This window comes from Delphinapterus leucas, chromosome 20 (assembly GCF_059928025.1).
Source record: "Delphinapterus leucas isolate spDelLeu-1000000601 "Yukka" chromosome 20, BTC_Dleu_Yukka2, whole genome shotgun sequence".
Taxonomy (NCBI): Eukaryota; Metazoa; Chordata; class Mammalia; order Artiodactyla; family Monodontidae; genus Delphinapterus; species Delphinapterus leucas.
In genome coordinates, this window is record NC_143148.1 from 54,358,899 (window position 1) to 54,382,115 (window position 23,217).

Below are 23,217 nucleotides of genomic sequence, written 5' to 3' on the forward strand. Positions count from 1 at the left end.
CCTCCTCCCCTAATTTAATACTCTGTCTCCTCCTCCTGTTGTTCTGTGTGAGTGGCTGTGAACCTTTCCTGCCAGTTCAATTCTGACCCTAAAATGCCTTTGTTCAATTGGGTCTATTTGCTTCCTTGATCCCAGATCAAAGCTGAGGTCTCCTTCCCTACTCTCTCATTTCCAGGAATACCTCTTTCCTGTTTCTCTGTGCAGTGTAAGAACAAAGATGTATGTCCCAGGATTCTTATGGTTACATGTGACAGAAACTCATTTCCCACTAACCAAAGCAAAAAAGAGAATTTATTGGGTCACATAGGTAGCATGCTCCAGCGCAGAAGTGGCTTCAAGCCCAAATGGACCCAGGGGCTCAGTAGTGCATCAGGGATGAATCTTTGCTTTCTGTATGGCAGGCCACATGGCCTGCTACCCCTAGACCCACGTTTTGTCAGCCTGGCAGCAGCAGCAGGAGAAATTTGATGAATAGCTTTGGCCACTTAAGTCCCAGGAGGATGCTGATGGGGGCAGCTTAGGCCATGTGCTCATCCCTGAACCCATCACCGTGCCAAGGGTGGGACATTGTGGTCATTCCTGGGACCCTCGGCCCCTCCTTTGGCTTGTTGTGGTGAAAGGTGCCGGGATGTGGATCATCTTCACCTCAAGCACGTGAAATGGGTTCATCCCAGGACAAGGTGCTTTTTTGACAGAAGAAAGGGAGGAAAGGATGGATGGACTTGTCACTCTGTGACACTCCTTAGTTCACGGGACATCCTATGACAGGAAAGGGGGGGGTCTCCCTTGCATCAGGTGGCCATCCTGTGAGGGGAGGGGGTCATTTTTGGACCAAATGGCCACCCTGTGTGTGGGGGGGGGTCACCCTTAGATCAGATGGCCATCCCATGGAGGGAGGGGTCACCCTTGGGTCAGGTGCCATCCTGGCCAGGTAGGTTTTGGCTAGGAGTGAGTTGGCATCACGTGGCAGGAGGGGTTCTAGGGAGGATGGGTTTCCTCTTTTTCTGTCATCTATTGCTGTACAACAAGTCTCCCAGTACTTAGTGGCTCAGAACAACAAGCATTTCATTTTTTGCACATAATCCTGCAAGATGGACAGGGCTGTGGGGCTGGCCCAGCTTGTCTTCACTCTGGGGAGTGAAGAGCTGGGCTCTGTGTGTCTGGGGTGCAGGCACATGGCTGCAGCCTCAGATGGAGTGAACTCCAGCTTCTGATTGGCTGATGTTAATTTTCCTTCAGTGGATATCATGGAAATAAAGGAAATCCGCCCAGGGAAGAACTCCAAGGATTTTGAGCGTGCGAAAGCAGTCCGTCAGAAGGAAGAGTGCTGCTTCACCATCTTGTATGGCACCCAGTTCGTCCTCAGCACGCTCAGCTTAGCAGGTGGGTGCATGACATGTGCTTTTCTCTCTCCCTGGGTCTTCGTTTCCTTCCTAGGAAGTTCACTAGCAGGATGCTCACACCTGCCCAACCGCTAATGCGTGTTTAGGGCGTCATGGTTTTGAATCCTAACCCTGTCCCTTTCTAGCTGTGTGACTTTGGGTAAGCGACTCAGCCTCTCTGAGCTGTGGTTCACTCAGCTGTGAAACGGGGAGCCCAATAATGCCGACTCCACTGGCACGTGGAAAGGATTACGTTAAGGGCCTACCTGGCTCATGCAGAAAGCTGAAGGCGGGTACATTTTTCGTCCAGCAGAGTCTGGCCTGCACCATTTATTCAGCTTAACTGATCCGAAGGAACTATCCTGAAATCTTCCACCTCACACATGTAAACATGCGTACATGCACTTACAGTAAACGCATACATGCACACACACACGTGCACACACGGAGACACGTGTATCTGGAGGCGAGATTTCAGGCCATCCCTATGAGTCCACCAGAAAGTCCAAGAGGCCTCTGAGCAGCCAGGAGAAGGGCTGTGAAAAAGCACAGGCACTTCGCTCAGGGGCAGAAGCCTGTAGCTGCCTTCAGGTCTAATCCCAGAATGTATTGACTTAGAACTTGACGTACAATCATGACTGACGAGAGAGAAAATAAGTAGCATTAAAAGTAGACCAAAGTGGGGGGAAACCGTGAAAGCTGAGTCGCGTTAGAGACATTGAATTTAGGGTCAGGTAGGGACTTCCCTGGCGGTCCAGTGGTTAGGACTCCGAGCTTCCACTGCAGGGGGCCTGAGTTTGATCCCTGGTGGGGAAACTAAGATTCTGTAAGCCATGCAGCACGGCCGAGAGAAAAAAAAAGTGAAAAGACAACCCACAATATAGAGAAAAAAAATTGCAATTCGTATGCCTGATTAAAAACATATCTAGAATATTTAAGAACTATTACAACTCAGTTATAAAAGACATATAATTTAGGGTCAGATAGGTCTCATTGGTTTGAGTTCTCATTCATGCTTGCATCAGGCATCTTTTGAGCATATGCCCTGTGCCAGGTTGTACTACGTGTCCTTGGGGCTGTAAAGAGGAATAAGACCCAGTTGCTGCCTTTAAGGAGCTCACAGTCTACTTGGGGAGACAGACGTGTGGACAGGAACTTAGAGTACTCTGCGATAAGAGCAGTAGTCCAAACATAAGCGTGCTGCAGGAATACACAGTGCCTCATTCCCTGGAAGGCTTTGCAGGGGAGGTGACTTTTCAACTGGGTTTTAAGGCATCAGTAGGAGTTGGGATGAAAGAGGGAGGATGGTCCAGGGAGAGGACATTGCATGTGCCAGGGCTTGGAGGAGGGAAATTAGCAAGCTGGATGTAGGAAGTGTTGGGTGGCCGTCTGATTGATGGTGTGTAGCAGGAGGCAGAGATGGGGCAGGAGAGAGGGGCCCGTGACTGTGTCCCTTCAGAGCTTTGTCCACGTAGCCCCCCTGCAGGCTGAAGCCTGGGTGCTCTTCTTGGTAGGGAGGCCATGAAAGCCCAAGCAAGACGTGGAGCCCAGGATGCCAGGGTGATGTCTGGATCCCAGCTTCTTATTTACTGGCTCTGGGACAGGTCCCATCACTCTTCTGAGCTGTAGTTTTCTCCTCATCCACATGGGAAGAGTGAGAGCAGAAACCTCAGCATGCTCTATCTAGACTAGCAAACTCCCTAGTTTGGAGATGTTTAATAACTGGACTAGTTGTTTGCATTGCCATCTCCACTTTACTGATTAGGAAATGAGGCACAGAGAGGTTAAGTAACCAACTGAACATCACACAGCCCTGAAGCGGTACACTGGGACTTGGCGATGACGCCAAGCTCTTAACTGGTACTTGTTGCCGCTTCCCTTACAGGCATCAGCATCACCTACTTTCCACCCCTCTCTCTGGCCTTGAAAAGAAACAGGGGAGATGCTTAGGGCTGCTCAGGATTGTGGTACAAGTTATCCCAGGTCCTGCCTCTTGTTTGTTAGCATAGGGCTAAAACTCTTAAAAAGTCACCGGCTTGCCACCCCTGCTGTAGGAGGCTCACCATGGGCATATGGCCTCATCTGAGACAAAAAGTAGGTCCTAGGAACCAGCACAGGCTCCTCCCAGCCCCGTGGTCTGTGTGGGGCTGGGAAGGTGTGGGGGGGGGGGTCCCTAAGCAGTGGTCTGTCTTCCCAGGGAGTAACAGAGCATTTCTGTCCCCTCACCTCTACAGCCGACTCTAAAGAAGATGCAACTAAGTGGCTCTCTGGCTTGAAGATCTTGCACCAGGAAGTGATGAACGCATCCACCCCCACCATCATTGAGAGGTGACGGTTTTGGCCTGTTTATCTCTGTGTTCGCTCACTCAGGCATTTATTCTGCCCCCTTTAGCCAATATGGTGAAAGAAAGGAAAAGGGAGCTTTGCGTCTTGGAGGCTCATTGAGTGTCCTGTATGCAGTAGGTTCCCATTAGTGGCTGTGGACTCTCCAGCATCTCACAGAAAAGCCTGTCTCAGTGCTGGGCCTTGGTGTTGGCCTGCTGGAGTGAGGAGGGCCCTGGGGCTGAGACAGAAGCTCGTACTGGTGTTGGGTTTGAGGGGAGGGCCCGAGGCTTGTTTCTTAAAGGATTTAGGAAGAGGGATTAAACTGACTGATCAAAGGACCTCAGGCTTGCGGTCCGGGGATTTTCCACCTGCCACTCCCTTTGGATGGGATTGGTGTGTGAATTACTGTCCCTCCAGCAAACCAAAACCCTCTGATTTACACCATTTTCCTTACCAGCTTTTTGGGGATTAACTAATATCATCAGAGGGAATTGTCAGTTTAAAGATTGCCAACCTCTGTCAAAGGGGCCTCTTGGCTCAGCTGGGGCATTTCAACCACAAGGAGAAACTGCTTCTTCCCAAGTGGCCTGAGTTAGAAAGTTGGAAAACCTTCCTTTTCGTTTCCAGTTTCCTTTGTCGCATCCTATAGAACTCACTTAGACTTGTGCTGTTTTCTAACTTTCTTTCTTTGTCTCAACTCTCTTCCCAGTTGGTTGCGAAAGCAGATTTATTCTGTGGATCAGACCAGAAGAAACAGGTAAGATTCGCTCACATTTTTGTAGTTTTCTCCCGATGGTTTTGGACTCGGATGTTCATTCTTTCTTTAAACATTCTGAGGGGGTTGGAGCATGTTCTCTGCTGTGGAAAGCTCCTCATGAAGTTAGATTTGACTTACAAGGTGCCGGACACAGTGCTAGGTGGCGGGGGTCACGGTGACAGAATCTCTACCCGTGCGGGACCTCACTGCGGTGGAAAATTCCAGTCCACCTGCAGAGGTGGCTTCTCTTTTGTGGAGCACTTGCAGCACGTCCTTTAGGCCTTCACATGTGAGCCCCTTCTGTGTCCCGGGGAGACACAGGGTCACCATGGTGCCTGCCCTTCCTCTGTGCTGGGAGATTGACCATCAGGAGGTAAACCCAGTTCAGTAGCGATGGTCGTAAGGGCTGGGTGGACGTGAGTGGGGCGATGTGATAACATGTAATTCAGTGTTCTTGACTGGTTCACTGAACAGCACGTCTTGGAGTGGTTCCCTGTCGGCACACACAGCGCTCCATGCCAGGCATTTTTGTATCCAATGCGGTTTGTCCTTGGATGGGTGCAGTGTAATTCTCCAACTGATGAGAAATAATTTCCTTCTTGATGGACGTGAAGTTGTTCCTGGTCCTTTATTAGCATACTGTGAAAGCCTTCACATCTCCCTTTTTGTAAACTTTGGTGATGAGGGTATGAGCAGGATAAATTCCTGGAAGAGGAATTCCAGCGGCCAGGCGTCCTCGGGTCTGAGATTTTTGAGAGAGGTGGTAGCGATTTCTCTTTCTACCAACAGTGCAAGAAAGTACTTGTTTCACTGTGTCTCCAGAGTTTGACCTTTATTAATCTGTGGGTAAAAGGCAGCAGTGGATTTTGGCTTAAATTTGCGTTTCCTTGTTTATGGGCGAGGTTGAACATCCTCTGCATTTTTTTTCGGTTATGATCCAGTTCTTGTTAATAATGTAATGATAAAAAAAAAACACCATTTATTGAGCACCCAGCATGCCAGGCACGGTACTGAGCTCTTGGCAATCAATTGTATCATTTTAGCCTCACATCAGACCTCTCTGAAAGTTTTTAAATGTTTTTCCTTCCTTCCATTCTCCATTAAGATGTGTCAGCATCACGTCAACGAGGCAACAAGTAACCTCTACAACTCAACTCTCTTGTTCCTGAAAGTCTTTCCATCCCTGAGGCATTCTAGTGTCAGGCTAGTGTCATCCATCACTTGTTGATTTCAGAGCGTCTGTGGTCTCTTGTACACGTGCCCCACGGGATGCTTTGCAGATGGTAACCAGGAAGCGGTGCAAAGTTTAGTGATGTTGTTAGGTCAGCCAGCAGCTCAGTCCGTGTCTCTGTCCATCTTCCTTTCCCTCCCTCCTCCTCTCAGCCAGCGTTCTGTGGTCCCACACCTGGGCCTGGCCCGTGTTACGGAGGGTGGATCAAACGAGGTCCCCGTGCTGGGGGATTTTATACACACTGGCCTCTTTCAGTCTCGGAGGTGGAGCCTCCCATGACTGTTTCCCTTCTCTGTGGCTTTGGGGTGAATCACAGCTGAGGTTGGCACAGAGCTGGGAGAGGGAGCCCTCCTGGGCCCTCTCTCCACATGGTGGGGTATGGCGTTGTTGATCTGGTTCCACAGTCTGCTTCTCCAACTTCTGTTGTCAAGAAGTGGGAGCCTCCCTCCAGCTCTCTCGCTCAGAATGGATTCTTGCAAGTCCTTTACAGAGAAGTCCTTTCCAGAACCTTCAGCAGACAGCAAGTCTGTCTCTGGCCATGATTCCTTGTTCCCTGCTTGCCGTTCCCGCTCCCCGACCTCCCTTCCGCTTGGCAGAGCCCTGCTGCTCTGTCAACACGTGGAAAATCCCACCTTTCCTGTGGTTCTGGGAGGCCCAGAGGGAGTTTTTCAAAAGGAACTTGACCAAGGTGCCAGTGAAAGGGCAACTGACTTCTGCCAGTCTCCCTCCTTTCCTGTCTCGCACAGTGGTCCCGTTTCCTGGAAGAAAACAAAGGAGCTGCAGCACGAAGGAAAGAGCCTGGGGATGGGAGGCAGACTGTGGGCTGGCCCGGCTCGGGCAGTGTCCAGTCCCGGGTTTTTGTTGGCCTGAGCATGTTTCCCTTTTCAGCCTCTCGAGAGGCAACATGGCAGCAGCTGGCGTTTGCTGAGGAGTCACTTTGTAACACCCGCCGTTCTGAGCACTCTCCTTACTTAGGGAATTGGGGAAAGCTTACGGAAAGAAGGCTCTCAGACTGGCGAGCTGGGCACCCTCCGGTCCATTTTATGAGGATCCTGAGGCCAGGAGAGGTTAGATCACTTGTCCACAGCAACCTAGCCGGTCAGCTGTGGCTTAACTCATCACTGAGCTGGTAAAAGGCAGAAATCTTCCCTTCCCCACCGTGACCTGCTTTGACTGAAAATTACGTATTGGTTTCATTGTGGTGAAATAGACATAACATAAAGCTTGCCATTTTCAGCATACGCGTCTGTGCGTTCATGTTGCTGTGCTGCCATCACCATCCTCCTCCAGAGCTCGACCCCTCTTGCAAAACTGAAGCTCTGTACCCATTTAGCCCTCACTCTGTTACCCCCTCTGCAGCCGCTGGTAACCGCTGTGCTATTGGGTTGGCCAAAAAGGTCGTTGAGGTTTTCCTGTAAAATGACATTTACGGGAAAGCCTGCACGACCTTTTTGGCCAGCCCAATATTTTCTGTCTCTGTGAATTTGACTCCTATGGGCCTATGAGTGGAAGGATGCTGCGTTTTGTGGCTGGCGTACTTCACTGAGCACGATGTCTTCACGGTTCATCCACGTTACTGTAGCAAGTGTCAGAATTTCCTTCCTTTTTAAGGCCGAATAATATTCCACTATGTGCATGTAACACATTGTGTTTATGCGTCCATCTGTCCATGGACACTTACTCCAGGTGCTTCCACCTTTTGGCTATTGTGAGTATTGTTGCTGTGAATATGGGTTTCTACTCTCTGCTTTCAGTTCTTTTGTGCATTACCCAGAAGTGGCATTGCAGGATCAAATGGTAATACTGTTCCAGTTTTTGATGAACTGCCTACTGTTTTCCAAAGCAGCTGCAACCATTATACATTCCCACCAGCAGGGCAACAGGATTTCATTTTTTTCTCACTTCCTTGCCAACACCTAACCTTCCTTCCTTCCTCCCTGCTTCCCTCCCCTCTTCCCTCCTTCCTTCCTCCCTCCTTCCCTCCCCTCTTCCCTCCTTCCTTCCTCCCTCCTTCCCTCCCCTCTTCCCTCCTTCCTTCCTCCCTCCTTCCCTCCCTTCCTCCCTTCCTTCTTTCCCCCCCACCCCCTTCCCTCCCTCCAGCCATCCCAGTGGGTGTAAAGCAGTATCTCATTTTGGTTTTGATTTGCATCTTCCTGATGACTACAGATCTTGAGCATCTTTTCATGTGCTTTTTGCCATTTGTATATCTTCTTCAAAGAAATATCTAGACAAGTCCTTTGCCCATTTAAAAATATCACATGGACTTTTTTTTTTAGATATGGTAAACAAGCCTATGTTTTATTTAATTTTATATTTTGGCCGTGCCGCAAGGCACATGGGATCTTAGTTCCCTGACCAGGGATTGAACTGGTGCCCCCTGCATTAGAAGCTCAGCGGCTTAACTGTTGGACCACCAGGGAACCCCCAAGCCTATGTTTTTTTGTTTTTCTTAAACATCTTTATTGGAGTATAATTGCTTTATAATGTTATGTTAGTTTCTGCTTTATAACAAAGTGAATCAGCTGTACATATACATATATCCCCATATCCCCTCCCTCTTGCGTCTCCCTCCCACCCTCCCTATCCCAGCCCTCTAGGTGGTCACAGAGCACCGAGCTGATCTCCCTGTGCTATGTGGCTGCTACCCACTAGCTATTTTACATTTGGTAGTGTATATATACTATGAAAGTAACTCATGTTCGTTATAGAAAATTTTGGAAATACTGAAAACTAGAAAAAATTTGTGTGAGTTTGACATTAAATGGTAGGCACTGTTTAACTCTGGGTACAATTGTTTTCAGTAGATTTCCATCCTCAACTTTATTTATTGGTTTGTTCATTTTACTTCATTAATATGTAACTATACATATGACTTTACATTGTGTTCTTCTTTAACTAATTTTAAAATTTTGGAATAATGTTACATTTAGAGAAAAGTTGCAAAGATGGTACAGAGATTTCTCATATACCCCTTTGGCCAGTTTTCCCTACGGTTCACATCATTCATGTCAAAACTTGACAAACCACATTTGCTATATGACTGTTAGGTAAACCCTAGTCTTTATTGGAATTCACCATTTTTTCCACCAGTGTCCTTCTCCTGGTCTTGGATCCCACCCAGGACCCCACATTGTACTTGGTTGTTCTGCCCCTTTGGTGTCCTCTAGGCTGTGACGGTTTCTCCAGCTTTCCTTGTCTTGCATGACCTTGACAGTTTTGAGGAGTAGGTCTCAGGTATTCTGTAACATGTCCCTCCATTTGTGTTAGTCTGATATTCTTGTCATGCTTAGACTGGAGTTAAGGGTAACCTGAGGTTGTGTTTGGGAAGAATATCACGGAGGTGAAGGTCTTTTTCTTCACCTTGCTCAAGAGATGCCTGCTTTCACCATGGCTTGTCAAGGGTGTTGGAAACCTTGATTACTTGGCCAAGGTTGTGTCTTCCAGATCTCTCCTTCGTAAAGACCCCCCGCCCCCGCCGCCTGCCCCCGCTCTATTTTCTGCGAATCAGTCACTAAGTCCAGTCCACATGCAAGGAGGGGAAACTATTTTCACCTCACCTTAAACCATAAACACGTTTACATTTTGTTGCAACTCTTTGGGAACAGTATTAACGCCTACATTGTAATTCAACCAATGGGATCTGATATTTGGCTTGAAAAGTTGTCTTTTGTTTGTCATTTAGTTTGTGTCCGGTTTTTATTAATGTTCACAGTTTCACTGAATTGCGTTCAGAGGGAACGTTATGGAGCGACCCTCACGAGAAGCGTGTTTCGGGTCATCGTAGGATTCTCGGTCTTAGTGCCAGTCTGTCCCGTCGGCCGGACGCTCTCTGCTTTCTTAGAGTCTTCCCCCTGTTGTTGCTCTTCACACCGGTGGGGGCTCTCGAGGTCGGGGATCTGGCTGGTTCGGTCTTTGTAGTGTTGGTCAGATGAACGAAGCCCTCCCTTTTCATTCATAGACATAGCATTGTAACAAGGGACAACCAGAACGTTCTCGTCCTTATAACATTTCCAGGCCTGGGGAGACTGAGTCAAAGGCATGAATCGTTTAGCATTAATCTTGACCAGGTTTCCAGAAACCCCCCCTTTTTGAGTCTCTAGAGTTTAGTTGCCTCTTACCTGGGAATTAGGTTCTAAGGTCAGTGCATTAGGGGAAAACTTCTTCGGTCAAAATACCCCTTGCGAAAGCCCCTGAACCTTCGGGGGTGGAGGGTGGTCACTGGAATTGCATTCCTCAGGGTGAGGCTCACGGGCTGAGTCCTGCAGAGGGGCCAGCAGACCTACGGGCTGGGAGCAGGTTGTCTCTATGGACATCTCTTTCCCACTTTGCCCCTTGCCCCTCGGCATGTGACACTGACTTTGCATAAACCGAGTGTGCACTTCCTGTTCTCGCTCAGCCTGGCCTTCAGGAGGCGGGAGGGTCGGACGTGCAGGTGGGAGGCAGGTGTGCGGTCCAGTTCTGTCTTCAGCAGGCATGCAAATAGGTTCCCTGCGGTCAGCAGTCCTGGCTCCAGCACGTCGGACAGCCTGGGGGGGCTTTACCCCCAGAGGTGCACTGCCTGTCCTGCAGAAGTTCTGTTCCACTGGGTCTGGATGGGGATCATGAATGTGCACTTGTAACAAATTCCCAACTGATGTTGATACTGGCGTTCCAGGGACCCTACTTAGAGAAGCAGGCTTCTAGAGCTGCACTGTCCACATGTGACTATTTAAATCTAAAGTAATTAAAATTAAATAAAAATTTAAAAATTCAGTTCCTTGGTTGCCCTAGGCGCATTGGACAACCCTGATACGGAACGTTTCCATCATCCTAGAAAATTCTATTGGGCAGCGCTGAGGTTTGAATCTCAGCACTGACACTTACTGGTTGTATGAGTTTGGGTAAGTTATTTGACTTCTCTGTGCCTTAGTTTCCTAATCTGTAAGAGAGATCATAGTTCCTACCTCCTGGGATTGGTTTGAAGATTCAGTGGGTTCATTTGTGACGAGTGCTTGGCCAGTGGCTGGCTTAAGGTAAACACTAATGAATGTTTATTACTGTTACAAGAAGCCGGGGGTGGTGGAGCTGTTGGTTACCAGCCTCAGGGTGGCAGGTAAGTTTCGTGGGGCTGCCAACCTCAGTTGTTTGGTAAAGGCTGCCCCAGGGTGCAGTGTTGTAGCATCTGGGACCACGCCAAGCTGAGGAGGGAAGCTGACATGATTGTTCAGTGCCCGTGGGGAGGGGGTAGTTTTTGCCCTCACCGTCTCTCTGGGAAAGCCCTGGGTGCCGGCCCCAGGAGTGGTGGGAGGTGGGGAACACGTGGCCCATAAAGGTCTCCCACGTTAGGGAGGCCATTAGATGAGAGACAGGGATGCTGGAGGTGGGGACACTGGGGTGGCCAGGAGTCCTCTTGGCGGTCTCCCGGGGCAGCTGCCGAGTGTGGCCTGCTGCTTCCTCCCGGGCGTGCTGGCAGAGGCCGAGTAGACAGTGTGGCGGAAGCTGGGCCGTTCCTGCCCACAGCCCGGGCAGACTTCCTTCCTGGCCACGCACAGCCCCTTTCTAGTCTGACGTCTCCAGGAACGCAGAACAGTTTTCTCTGGCCACGCCAGAGACCGCCCAGACCACCCTCTCTCGCTCTGCCAGACACGTGGCTCTGCAGCCACGAGGGTCTGGATCTCAGGCCCTTGACCCGCCGCCCACCGTCACTGTTCGTGGCGTTCCCTGAGAGGCCTCAAGTGCAGTGGTTACAGGCAGACCCGGAGGCAGGCTGCACTGGAGTCCGCCCCCGCCGCGTGCTAGCACCCAACGTCTCTGAGCCTCGGTTTCTCCACCTGCCGTGTGGAGTGATAATGGTGCCTGCCTCCTCAGGTCGTCAGACCAGCTCCGACCTTGAGCCGCATACCCTGCCCCCATCCCCGTTGCCTGTTCTGAACCCTGGGGCTCGAGAATGCATACTGTGGGGGGGGGTGAGGTGTAGCGAGGGGCGAGGTGACGTCATTGCCTGGAGATCCCCGGGGCAGCCTGGCACATAGTAGGTGTTCAGAGAAGGTTGGCTCCTTCCCCTGCCTGTCTCTGGCCTTCAGTGACCTCTTCTTGGCTGGAACCCCTGTGACATTTCGCATCTGCCGAGGTTATCCGACACCATTTCTGCCCTCACTGCGAATCTCCTACGTGATCCGTGTCCACGGCCATCCCTGAAGGGTGGAGACCAGCCTTGCACATCGGGTGTCTTGATCCCAGAGTCTCTGTTCACAGTTAGTGCTCACTAACAGCTGTTGGCGGGTCTTCTCATAGAGATGGGAGCTGATGGGAGGAGCCAGATCCTCCACTCTTGACACCCCTCAAGGCTGACGGGACTGGGGTTCCCCTCTTTTGCAGCATCAGCCTCCGAGAGTTGAAGACCATCTTGCCCCTGGTCAACTTCAAAGTGAGCAGCGCCAAGTTCCTCAAAGATAAGTTCGTGGTAAGTTTTGTGTCTCAGCCTGGCGATTTTGTGAATCCAGGGCTACGTGTGCCTTTCCCATGAAGCCACCACGTGCCTTTGAGCTCCATTGAATGGTACCCAAGGAAGTCCCCCGCCTCCAGATTCATCCATCTTAGTCCGGACAGAGGGATTGTGTGAAGATCTTAGGCCCGTGTTCTCAGTCGTGGCAGAGGACGTCATCCACGAAGACCATGTTCACTGAGCTGCTTGACTTGGGACGTTTCCACCAGTCCAACTTTCCCTTTCCCTCACTACCCCACAGCCTGTTTTCCTTTTAATAATATGAACACATGTGTTTCTTCTGGAAAATATTATGGAAGATTCCTTATGTAGGTTGCCAGGGATGTGGCGTTTTGTATTCAGGTCCTGATAGCATAGTTGTCAGAGGCGACTCTTCTCTGCCCTTCCCCTCTCCTCGCACCCACCCCTCCCTTCATCCACTGATCCTTCCTCCCACCCATCCTCCCATCCCTCCATCCCTCCTTCCGCCCATCATTTAATTTGTTTATGTTCTTGTGTAATTAAGCCATTGGTAGATCTGAGGCGGGTCATTCCATGAGTGATGGGGTAGCATAGGTCAGGTGGGGCTCTTCTGAAGGGTGTAAGGACGGAGGTGATCCATAGGCATTCTTTCTGGCCTTCAGAGAGATACTGACTCTCATCAAGGAACCCAACAACACTCCATCCCAATAGTCCCAGTTGGTGGACTCACAGGGGCATGTCACAGGATTCCTCAGCTGAAGAAGCTCATTCATTTTTATACCAGTGAGCTCCTGAAACAGTTAACCCACTTTATGGCTTATCAAGCCATCTTTTGGCCCGCCCCCATCATTCGAACTGGTCCAAGAAGGCAAAACCAGAGAAGGGTGGGGACTGACAGAAGAGAGATGGGAGAGGCATTTACCACTGACTGCCACATAGTTGGAATTTTGTTCCTTATCAAGCCTTTACCAAGCAGGTGCTACGTGGATGTTATCTGGTTTGGTTTCAAGGAAGTCCGAGGAGGGTAATGGTGGTTCTCCCATTTTACAGATGAAGAAACGGAGGCTCTGAGAGGGTCAAGTGATTTGCCCAAAGCTGTTAAGCCATTCAGGGGACAGACCTTGACTGGAGTTGAGCTCTGTTCATTCTAAGGGCTCGGTTCATTTTCTTATGCTTTTAAAAATGACCTATCAGTACATACCCTATGAATATGTCTAGATTTGAAAGTGTCTTCTGCCCCCCAAAGGAGGAGTTCTGCATTATGGCTCTTGGAATTCTGGCTAAGATCCTTCCCTTCTGGAGAGTCAAGGGAAGGATCTTACCAGGGATCCCTGGTGGGTATGTTCTCCAGGCAGATAAATTAGGAAACTTGTGGACAGTTGGGTTCAGAGGAATGCAAGTTTGATTTTAACCAGTGTTGTAGCAGAGCCATGGTATTTCTGTGAACAGGGAAGAGGCATTCTTGTGGTGGACAAGAAAAATCGTGTGGTCACTTTTTTTTATATATTTACAGGAAATAGGAGCACACAAAGATGAACTCAGCTTTGAACAGTTCCATCTCTTCTATAAAAAACTTATGTTTGAACAGCAGAAATTGGTAAGACGATTCTTTTTTTCCCATTCCCTTTTTGAAGGTTTTGATAGTCTTAGTTTACCTTACTTTTAAAAATTGAAGCATAGTTGGTGTACAATATTATATGAGTTACAGGTGTGCAATACAGTGTTTCACAATTTTTAAACGTTATCCTCCATTTATAGTTATTATAGAATATGGGTTATAGCCCCTGTGTTGTACAGTGTATGCTTGTAGCTTATTTTATATGTAATAGTTTGTACCTCTTAATCCCCTACCCCTATACTGCCCCTCCTCCCTTCCCTCTCCCTACTGGTAACCACTAATTTGTTCTCTGTATCTGTGAGTCTGTTTCTTTTTTTGTTATATTCACTAGTTTGTTGTATGCTTTAGATTCCACGTGTAAGTGATATCACATAGTATTTGTCTTTCTCTGTGTGACTTACTTCACTTAGCAGGATACCCTCCAAGTCCATCCGTGTTGTTGCCAATGGCAAATATTTCATTCTTGTTTATGGCTGAGTAGTATTCCACTGTGTGTGTGTGTGTGTGTGTGTGTGTGTGTCTATATATCTGTATATCTATCACATCTCCTTTATCCGTTCATCTGCTGGTGGACACTTAGGTTGCTTCTGTATCTTGACAGTTATTAATCATGCAGCTGTGAACATTGGGGTGCATGTATCTTTTCGAATTAGTGCTTTTCTTTCTTTCGGATATATGCCTAGGAGTGGACGTGCTGGGTCATATGGTAACTCTGTTTTTAGTTTTCTGAGAAATCTCCATACTGTTTTCCACAGCGGCTGTATCAGTCTACATTCCCATCAACAGTGTAGGAGGGAGTTTCCTTTTCTCCACACCCTCCCCAGCGTTTGTTATTTGTGCTCTTTTCGATGATGGCCACTCTGACGAGTCTGAGGTGGTATCTCATTGTGGTTTGGATTTACATTTCCCTGATGATTAGTGATGTTGAGCGTCTTTTCTTGTGCCTGTCGGCCATCTGCATGGGTAAGATGATTCTTGAGCAAATGATCGAATGATGTTTTTGTTTCCCCTGTGTTTCAAAGTCTGGCATGTTCCTAAGAGACCCATGAGAAGTGTTCTGTCTCCCTTCTAGTCAAGGAAATATCAAGTGGGAATGGCAGTGACATCATATTTTCATCTGTTAGATTGGCAAAAGTTTTAAATGTTATAGAGCTATGGGGACAGTGTGGGGAAATGGTGCTCTCATACCTTCGCGGTGGGAATATGAGTGGCCGTCAGTCTGATTGGAATTTAGTCTGAGCCTATTAAAGTAAAAAAAGTTCTACTAACTCTATCATCTTGTTCTGGAAGGAAATTTACCAAATTATTAATAGTAACTTGTCTCTGGGTTGAGCGATTTTTGTGTGTTGTTCTTTTTATACTTTTATTCCTTGTTAATGAGAATGTTTTTCAATTAAGATAATATGCTATTGGGACTTCCCTGGTGGCGCAGTGGTTAAGAACCCGCCTGCCAATGCCGGGGACACAGGTTCGAGCCCTGGTCCGGGAAGATCCCACATGCCACGGAGCAGCTAAGCCCGTGCGCCACAACTATTGAGCCTGTGTTCTGGAGCCCGCGAGCCACAACTACTGAGCCCACATGCCACAAGTACTGAAGCTCGCGCACCTAGAGCCTGTGCTTCGCAACAAGAGAAGCCACCGCAGTGAGAAGCTTGCGCACCGCAATGAAGACTAGCCCCTGCTCGCCGCAACTAGAGTTGCGTGGGCAGCCGTGAAGACCCAACGCAGCCAAAAATAAATTTAAATAAGTAAATTTATTTAAAAAAAGATAATATGCTATTTTAAAATTAAATTAAGATGTGCATACATTTTGACCTGACAGTGGCATTTTGGGGCCTCTGTTTTAGAGAAATGAAAGCACTGAGACCTAAGAGTGTATCACTAGATTGTTTATTGCAGCATTACTTATGCTGGCAAAATACTTGGGAGCCATCTGAATGCCTCTCAGTAGAGCAAAAGCTGGGTAAGTTATGGTCCATCCGTACTGTGCGACACTGTGCAGCTGGTTAAGAAGCCTGAGTCCGTTGTGTTTCTGTCCATCTGGAGGGATGTTCATGGTATTTTGTGAGGAAAACCAGCTGCAGATTCATGCAAGGAGCTAGGTCTGATTTTTTGGTAACAAACAGTACTCCTCCTATATATGTTTGTGAGTGTTTTTATGACCAAGGAGAAGGTATGGAAGAGTATACACACCTCACGTTTAATGTTTTTTTTTAATAGATTACTGTGGTTTAAATTTATTTATTTTATTTATTTATTTTTGGCTGCGTTGGGTCTTCGTTGCTGCATGTGGGCTTTCTCTAGTTGTGGCGAGAGGGGCCTGCTCTTCGTTGCGGTGCGCAGGCTTCTCACTGCTGTGGCTTCTCTTGTTGCGGAGCATGGGTTCTAGGCACGCAGGCTTGGTAGTTGTGGCAGGTGGGCCCTAGAGCGCAGGCTCAGTAGTTGTGGCTCGTGGGCTCTAGAGCACAGGCTCAGTAGTTGTCATGCGCGGGCTTAGTTACTCCGCGGCATGTGGGATCTTCCCGGACCAGAGCTCGAACCCGTGTCCCCTGCACTGGCAGGCGGATTCTTAACCACTGCGCCACCAGGGAAGTCCCTCATATTTAATGTTGATTTTGTGTATGTCCTGGAGGGATTTGGAAAGATGCTCAAGAGAGATAATTAAATTTGTCTTTGCACCACTCCATTTTCAACTTGTTCCAAGTAGCACATTACTTTTGCAATTAAAAAAAAAAATTTCCCATAAAGCATAAGGCTTAAAAAGGGAGGCATTCAGTTCAGTGCAGGGAGTGGCATGCCTGGTGGGTAGTTACTGCTGTTACTGTTGGAAAAGGGCTTTGCAGGGGGCCGAGGTGGGTCCAGAGCAGAGCCGCGAGGGAGTAGAGAGTGGGTAGGACTTGCAGCAAGGCGGATCTGCTTTCTTCGGCTGTGTGATCTTGGGACAGCCACTGACCACTCCCAGCCTCGGTCTTCTCATCTGTGCAATTGGGGCTATGATTCCGGCCCCACCGGGCTCTGGGGAGGACTGACGAGGGACTGGAGGTCAAGAGTGCAGGCATTTTAAAGGGATGAGTGTGAAAGACAGTTAACAGTTGCCTTCTCCCTGCAGGCTGGCCGCAGGGTGAGGCCTCCTGATAGGTGACCACTGGCCTTGGGACTTCGGATGTATCTGAGGTAGAGAAAAGGGAGAAGCATTTCTTGTCTGCGTAGATTGGGGAAAAATACGTTATTTCATAGAGTAAAAGATTCAGTTGCAGTGTGTTCACTTTTTCACACAAGTGATAATTAGTTCTTGGTTTGCCAAATAGAGTAGAAAGATCGTAGGCTTTGGAGGTTGAAAGACCTGTGTTCCAGCCCCAACTTGACCTCTACCTGACCAAGTGGTTTTGGGGAAAGCCATCTTTCCCCCCGTCACTCAGCCTCCTCTGTAAAATGAAGGTATTAAATCAGGTCATTGGCTATACAGCTTTAAAGCTATCTAACCCTGCTCCCCTTTTTTGTACGAAACCTTAATTAAGAAAACTCTGCTGCATAAAAGCTGACCAGAACACTTTTTATGTTAAAATCTGTACCTTTCATTCATAATCAATTCTTGAGAGCAATGAAAATGTTGTGAAGACAGTATATAAATGAAATCCAGAACAATGACAATTGCTGTCTTAGGCAGTTGACCAGAACTGAGAAAAACTTGATTCGCTCAAGATAAGTAGTTGCAAAAAACAGGTTTTATAATCATTTGTCTGGAAATTTCAAGATACTGTCTCATCAGGCAGAGAGCAGGTGAAGCTTGGGAATAAGTTTCCCATAAAAGCTGTTGCATCTGCCAATACAGGTTACCCACCACCGATGGTCTCCGCCGTGATAAAATTCCACATAAGAGCACCTTTCATTGTGGTTCTTTCTAAAGCTCATGTATGTGTGTTTGAGAGGGAGAAGGAAGGGAAAGAAATTTGAGTCAGATTTCTGCAGAATCCCTGAGTCCTCTGGGGGTACCCTAGATGGCCCAGTTTTGGGGAAAAACATCTGTACGTACCAGAGGTTACCCTGGTGGCCAGCATGCCACATTCAGCCAGCATTCGGTTGTACCTGGCCTAATGGTTTAAATGTTTTTTAAATGAATTGCCTACATTTAAAACTTGGGAGATTTCTTATTAAGATCCAGATTTTTCACTTCTCTTGGGGGAAAAAAAAAAATCGAGATCTGGCTATATTTGGCAACCTCTGAGCGGAGGGAAGCATGCTTTCTCTGGTTTGCCCCAGCCCTTCCCCCAACTCCCCATCCAGCTCTCTCTGCTAATTTATGTCACCTACCCAGTCCCTAAGACCTTCTGGGTCAACAGCCTCTCCATCACTGGAGGGTATAACTGTCCAACCTGGCCACTGCATATTTTAATTCAGTGACTTGGAATTTGAATAACAAAGCCTCAGGCTCTATAGATAGTTACTGGCCAACTTGAGAAGCCTCAGTGCTTTTGTGTAGGTAAATGCTTCTCCCTTGTCAGCATATCATTTACTTACTGAGCTCCTCACTGGAAGCTCAGGGCAGAGAAAAGCATTACCTCTGTGCTGTTAGGGGCGCAGCTGGCTTTCTTGGGCTCCTTGGGGAGACAGGGCCCTTCGTGGTGATTGGTGATGCCCAGACCTAAATCCAGGGAGTGGGGTCCTGCTTATCAGTAGCTACAGGTTTCCAACTTGAAGTGGCCAATCCCTCCTTGTGTCTAACCACCCGCTTACGTTGCTGCTGTGAAGCCTCAAAGCTTCCAAAAGTTTGGCAGCAGCAGGAAGATAAGAAATTTAATTCCATGTGTGTCCCCCTGGGCGGGGGGATATACCTCTAACTAGGCTGTCATAACAGTATTGTGAATAAAGATCAGAGCTAACGTTTCCTAAGTGTGAACTCTGTGCTGGGCGCTGTGCTATATGTCTTACATACATTGAATTCTCCTGGCAACCCTGTGGGAGAGGTACTGCTATTATCCTCATTTTGGGGATGAACTTGCTGACACTCGGGTTACTTGCCGGAGGTCGTGAGGTTAGTAAAGCTGCAGAGCTAGAATTTGAGTGCTCCTATGCTCAGCTTCACTGCCCACCCGCTGGTACTTCTTTTGAATTTTTTAAACTTTGGTATTAAGGGAAATGTCAAACAGAGACAAGCAGAGATAATAGTATAACAAACCCCCAAGCACCTGGCAGCCAGTTTTCAGCAATGGTCAACTCATGGTCATCTTATTTCATCTATGCCCTTACCCACCTCTCTCTCCTCAGATGGTTTTGAAGCAAACCTAAGACCTTGTGTTTTTTCTTCCTTAAATATTTGAACCTAATACCCAGCTTCATCACTGCTACTTTGCTGCCTCTCCAGCAAACCTGTGAAGTCCCCCCTTGGTTACTGGAGGCTGGGGGTCTGGCATTTACCTGATTATGAGCGAAGATGATTGACTGATACCGCTCTTGGTCTTGGCCCAGGACTGGAGTTTCAACCCCATGGGATGAGGTGGTTGGGTTACTGTTGATTCATCTGTTTTTACCCCCTGCCGTTTCACATGCTCTATTCTTGCTGCCCTCTAGTAGATTAGTTTGGAAATGCGTTAGCGTTCTGTATTACTTATGTATTGCTTACGTATTATGTGTATGAGTTCTGTATTGCTGGCATGTACATAACAGTATTACCACGATGCACGTTTGTACTCTCAGTTTCTGGGGCTCAGGCATCCAGGTGTGCCTTAGGCTGGATTCTCTGCTTTGGGGATTCACAAAAAGCTGCATTTAAGATTTCCACTGAGGCTGTGGCCTCATCTGAGGCTCAGATGGGAAGAGATCAGCTTCCATGCTCATGTGGTGGTAGCAGCATTCGGTTCCTTGCAGTTGTAGGACTGAGGGCTCCAGCTTCTTGTTGGCTGCCCGCAGCTCCTAGTGGCTGCCCACGGCTTCTCCATGTATGGGGCTCCCTACGTGGCTGTTTGTTTCCTCAAAGCCAGCAAGACAGGTTCTCCAAGCATATAAAAACATCATCATGTAATTATATGCACATAATTGTGTACCTCCATTACCTTTGCAAGTTACAGGGATAAGGCAAGGGTTTGCATACCAGGAGGTGGAAATCCTGGGGCCGTCTGTCCACCATGGGTTCCCATGACCCCAAGTCTGAGTCGCTCTCCAGCAGCTCACAAATAATCAGTAATCGGCTCACAAATTATGTCCAGTGCAGTTGAAAGAACCAATGCCTTCCCAGCCTTGCAATGTGCCAGGGAACATATACACACACAGCTCTCTGCCGTCCCATTACTATCCCACTGGGGTCTGAATATAGGTGATTTCTGTTGCTTGTTTGCCTGTTAAAGTAGAAAACAACTCTGCTATAATTTAAGGTGGCACTGACTTTCCTTTAGCATTGCTTTTGGCTAGGAGCAGTGTTAAATTTCCTGACCGTCATGGGGCGACGGTGGCTATCCTAGATGGTTGTTGTGAAGATTAAAAGAACTGGTAGGAAAAAAAACAACTGGAAGGTCTGAGTCAGCCAGCACCAGGTCTGGCATGCAAAGCTGCCCTCAGAGCGTGGTATCTGCTGTCACGGTCAGCCTGTCTTCACGAGGCAGGACCCCCCTGGGAGGAGGTGAGGGCAGCCGGCCTCTGGTGCGCTTGCTCTCTGTCCTGTTTCTAAAAGACCATCTTGGACACGGAAGCAACCTAAATGTCCATCAACAGAGGAATGGATGAAGAAGATGTGGTCCATATATACAATGGAATATTACTCAGCCATGAAAAAAGAATGGAATAATGCCATTTGTAGCAACGTGGATGGACCTGGAGACTATCATAGTGAAGTAAGTCAGACAGAGAAAGACAAATATCATACGATATCACTTATATGTGGAACCTAAAATATGGCACAGCTGAAGTTACGTGTGAAACAGAAACAGACCCACAGGCGTAGAGAACAAACTCGTGGTTGCCAAGGGAGAGGGGAGGGGGAGTGGGGGAGGGATGGATTGGGAGTTTGGGATTAGTAGATGCAAACTATTATATAGAGAATGGACAGACAACGAGGTCCTACTGTATAGCACAGGGAACTATATTCAGTATCCTGTAATAAACCATAATGGAAAAGAATATATAGATATCTATATAGATATATGTATATAACTGAATCACTTTGCTGTACGGCAGAAATCAACACAGCATTGTAATCTTCAGTAAAATAAATTTAAACAAAAAGACCACCTTGGTCACCATCAGTGGATTTCCCCACGTGTCCTTTGATATCTCATGTGCTGAAGCAGGAGACTAGGCAGCCCTCGACAGGAAGTTTGTTTCTGATATCTGGATACATTTTACTACCAGCAAAGTAATGCATATTCAGTCCATAAAAGTTGAAAGTGCATCATAAAATAAAAAGGAAATTAAAATACCTGCAAGCCTACCCATGATTATACCTACAGTTATACATTCAATGAGAAGTTCGATGTTTCCTCTTCCAGATTTTCCATGGGTGCGAGCGTGTGGGAAGAGAGCAACTAACGTTCTGTCGTATGTTGGTGGAGGAGTCTAGGGAGTAGCACAGGCTATCCTAATCAGTGGTCAGGGGAGAGGAGGGTCCCCAGTGCCGAAGTTAGCAGTGAATCGGGTTAGCTTTCCTATCACTGCGGTCTGTCCCCATGGCCGCTTCACATGACCTGCAAAGCACAGAGACCGTGTAGAGCAAGTTACAGCCCCAGAGGATGTGATCACCCACAACGATGTGGGAAGATGCGGTTCCCTGACCTTAGGTGGACCTCTGGGCCTCCGGGCCGTCATTTCTGTCCCCTCCCTTTGGCGTAGCCCCTTCCCTTGTCTGGCTTGGTAACTACCTCTTCTCCTGAGGACCAAAAGTCATAGGTTACTTTTCCCTGTAGCCTTTTTTTTTTTTTTTTTTTTTTTTTATGTTTTGCTGCGTTGGGTCTTCGTTGCGGTGCGCGGGCTTCTCATCGCAGTGGCTTCTCTTATTGTGGAGCACGGCACGCGGGCTTCAGTAGCTGTGGCTCACGGGCTTAGTTGCTCCGCGGCATGTGGGATCTTCCCGGGCCAGGGCCCGAATCCGTGTCCCCTGCATTGGCAGGCGGACTCCTAACCACTGCGCCACCAGGGAAGCCCTCCCTGTAGCCTTTTAACTTAATTTTAATTTAATTTAGTTTCCCTGTAGCCTTTTACTTTTCCCCAGAGAAATTAATCTATCATTTTAGTCATCCATTCAACAAACGGGTGACTCAAGAAGGCACAGTGGTCAACTAAACAGACGTCGCCCTGACCTTATTGAGCCTTTATTGGGGTCGCAGGGTGTCAGAGGTGTTGCCCAGAGTCACAGAGGGCTGAATGCCCTGGCTTGGTTGGATTTGGCCATGTAACCGTACACGGCAGTGTGAAGATAAGTTAATTGCTGCCTCCCCTGTGTGCTCATAGTATCTAGAGCGTTCTGCCCTCGTTGCTAGGATGTTGTCATTTATATTATGTGCCTTTGCACATACTGTGTGGGGCAGTGGCGATGGACCAGGGTGGACCTGGGTTGAAACTCTGGCCCCTTGACGTTCTAGGTATATAACCTTGGAACAATTACTTGTGCTCCCTGAGCCCGTTTCTTGCTTCTGAAACAGGGTTTATTTTACTGCTTTCCTAATAGGATCGGCACAGGAGTAACTGAGGTCGGGGCTGCCCTGCATCAGCTCGCAAACGTGCCGTGTCCGTTTCCCAGGGCGGCCGTAACAAAGGACCCACAACTGAGTGGCTGAAAAGAGCCAGAACTTCATTCTCTCACAGTTCTAGGGGTTAAGTCTGAAGCCAGGTGTGGGCAGAGCCACACCCCTTCTGATGGCTCTAGGGGACCATCTGTTCCTCGCCTCTCTGCAGCCTCTGCCGTTTGCTGGCGATCCTGGGTGCTCCTTACCTTGTAGACGCACCTCTCCGGTCTCTGCCTCCATCATCCCATGGGCACCGTCTCCCTGTGTGTCTGTCTGCAAATCTCCCTCTTTGTAAGGACTCCATTCATTGGATTTAGGGCCACCCTAATCTAGCATGACCTCAACTTAACTTGATGGCATCTTCAAAGACCCTGTTTCCAAATAAGGCTGCGTTCACAGGTGGTGTTAGGACTTGGACGTGTCTTTTGGGGGACGCAGTTCTACCCATAGCACATGCTGCACATTCTTCCATCTTTAGAACATCCTCCTGACACACCTCCCCCTTCCGGCTGCCGCCCCATTTCTCTGACCCCGTAGAGTGACCTATTCCAAGAGTGCCATCTACACCACCATCTGCGCTTGCTTCCCTCCCTCCACCTCTGGAGCCCATTCCAGTCGTGTTTCCATGCCTCCTACCCCACAGCAGTTCACCTTGTCACATCACCACTGACCTCCGCCTTGACAAGTACAGTGGTCCACCCTCTGGTCTTTGTTTTGTTTGCTCCGTGGCATGTGACCCGCGTGGCAG

At 48.3% G+C, this 23,217-nt stretch overlaps 1 protein-coding gene across 4 annotated transcripts in view; it reads left to right on the plus strand.

Moving 5' to 3' along the window:
- The window catches only part of PLCG2 (phospholipase C gamma 2), a 148,433-nt gene that overhangs the window by 58,578 nt on the left and 66,638 nt on the right, over positions 1-23,217 (plus strand). For all 4 annotated transcript variants that reach the window (XM_089903344.1, XM_022583086.3, XM_089903343.1 and 1 more), the window contains exons 3-7: positions 1,240-1,383; positions 3,617-3,710; positions 4,417-4,464; positions 12,053-12,137; positions 13,654-13,737. In XM_089903344.1, coding sequence (XP_089759470.1) covers positions 1,240-1,383; positions 3,617-3,710; positions 4,417-4,464; positions 12,053-12,137; positions 13,654-13,737 — 455 coding nt within the window. The remainder of the gene's footprint in view (positions 1-1,239; positions 1,384-3,616; positions 3,711-4,416; positions 4,465-12,052; positions 12,138-13,653; positions 13,738-23,217) is intronic.